We start from the raw sequence: 2005 nt of genomic DNA on the forward strand, positions 1-2005 counted from the left end.
TTTAAAGACAAGAATCTGAAAATGTAATTAGGTCATTTTGATCAAATTTGACTTAATCCTCATTTCGATATGATGGATCACAAATAAATGATTTACATTAAGTTGTAATTTTGGTCCGAACTAGAGGAACAAGTTTACACAACGAGCACACGTTCAAATCATTCACATTAACTGCAACGTCTGAACAAAACCCTCGACCCAGAACTTTTATAATCCTTCACACACTCGACACTACGTGAACAGGGCTACGATTCTGTATGCATGAATGGTGCCGGGGTATAAAATTCATGGTGAAGGCTGTTTCTTGCTTTGAAACTTTACAGCAGGTTCAGTGCATAAAAAAGTGTGCATAATGTGTAATTGTACTGGACGAATTAATGCGTGTGTGGGAGAGGGAATCGTTAGCGAGCTTGAGTTGCTTTTTGCTTTTATAGATCTCTCTCAGATTTATTATTACAGGAACGAGGAGTAAGGCCAGAAGTGAATGACGAAGAATCAAGGAGACAAATAAAAAAAGAAGAGGGTCAAGAATTATTATATGTCAAGGCCTTTTTCAGAACTAATTCCCTGTATGTCTTATTTTGTCAACATAACTAAAAGTCTTCACTCATATAACGTCTGCTGGGTAGATGAATTGACTGTACTCATCACACTAGTTCAAGCCTCACCTCTACATCACATCCTTTAGTGACCCCTGTATAATCCGAGCTGCTGAGAAGATCGTACGGCGTTCTGGAGACTTCGATATCTCTGAGACAACCTGCGTACCTCTTCAGTGACACCTCCGACCTACAAAAGACAATTATTTTTATTTTTCCCATAAAAACAAAAACAGAAAATCTAGTTAAGAGCTCGTCTCTTTGCCGCTAAGCCTTAAAGAATGTTGCAGGATTACTGCAGCAGTGAAACTATTGCATCACAATCATGTTTCCAGCAGCAAAGTGAAGCCTGGAAATCAAAGAGAGGAATAATCTGAATACGCTGTTTGTCCATATTAATCAAGTGCTGTTTTAATTTGTTTAGGATAACTAGTTTTATTTATTTTTTTCCACTTCAAGTGTTATAGTTGTTACACAATTACTCAAAACAAAACGACAAAAACATCTTTAATAAAACCTGCAAAAACATGTCCTTTCTGAGCCTCAAAAGCAACACTAATAAGACTGAAAATGTTTTTTTTTAAGAAATAAGGTCAGTGTGGAGCAGAGTGAGAGATACGAGACTTAAAAGTTGAACAAACATCAGATTCAGATTAATGAAGGACAGAAAAGTTTAGCTGCCATGTGAAGGAGCAACAACCTTAATGAGCGATACAAGAAAAAACTGCACAGATCAGCTTCATGCAGGGATGATGTTTTACTTAAATAAACAGCTTCATACAATAAAATGAATGATTCATGTTTTTATTTACCTGGCTGCCATGCTGTTAAAACAAAACATAATAAAGCATTAACACACATCAAACACTGTTTCAACTGAGTATTCAATTGAGGAAGGCAACTACGGCGCCCAAACTGTGACATTGGATGAAAAAAAATAACTTGTGGCCATGTGATAATAACATATGGCCACAAGATAAATAACATGTGGCTGTGAATTAACATGACCATGAGTTAAATAACACGTGACCACAAGATAATAACACGTGACCACAAGATAATAACACGTGACCACAAGATAATAACACTTGGCCGCATGATAATAACACTTGGCCGCATGATAATAACACGTGACCACAAGGTAATAACACGTGACAACAAGATAATAACACGTGACCACAAGATAATAACACGTGACCACAAGATAATAACACGTGACCACAAGATAATAACACGTGACCACAAGATAACACTTGGCCGCATGATAATAACACGTGACCACAAGATAATAACACGTGACCACAAGGTAATAACACGTGACCACAAGATAATAACACGTGACCACAAGATAATAACACGTGACCACAAGATAATAACACGTGACCACAAGATAATAACACGTGACC

The 2005-nt window shown here is 37.1% G+C and overlaps 1 protein-coding gene across 1 annotated transcript in view; it reads right to left on the minus strand.

The window, feature by feature from the left end:
* Positions 1-2005, minus strand: part of lama2 (laminin, alpha 2) — a gene marked incomplete at its 5' end in the record, with an annotated part of 234410 nt that overhangs the window by 24081 nt on the left and 208324 nt on the right. The window contains 1 exon segment of the mRNA XM_014015734.1: positions 669-789. Within this exon segment, the coding sequence (XP_013871188.1) occupies positions 669-789 (121 nt within the window).

This window comes from Austrofundulus limnaeus, unplaced genomic scaffold (genome assembly GCF_001266775.1).
Source record: "Austrofundulus limnaeus strain Quisiro unplaced genomic scaffold, Austrofundulus_limnaeus-1.0 Scaffold133, whole genome shotgun sequence".
NCBI classification, from domain to species: domain Eukaryota; kingdom Metazoa; phylum Chordata; class Actinopteri; order Cyprinodontiformes; family Rivulidae; genus Austrofundulus; species Austrofundulus limnaeus.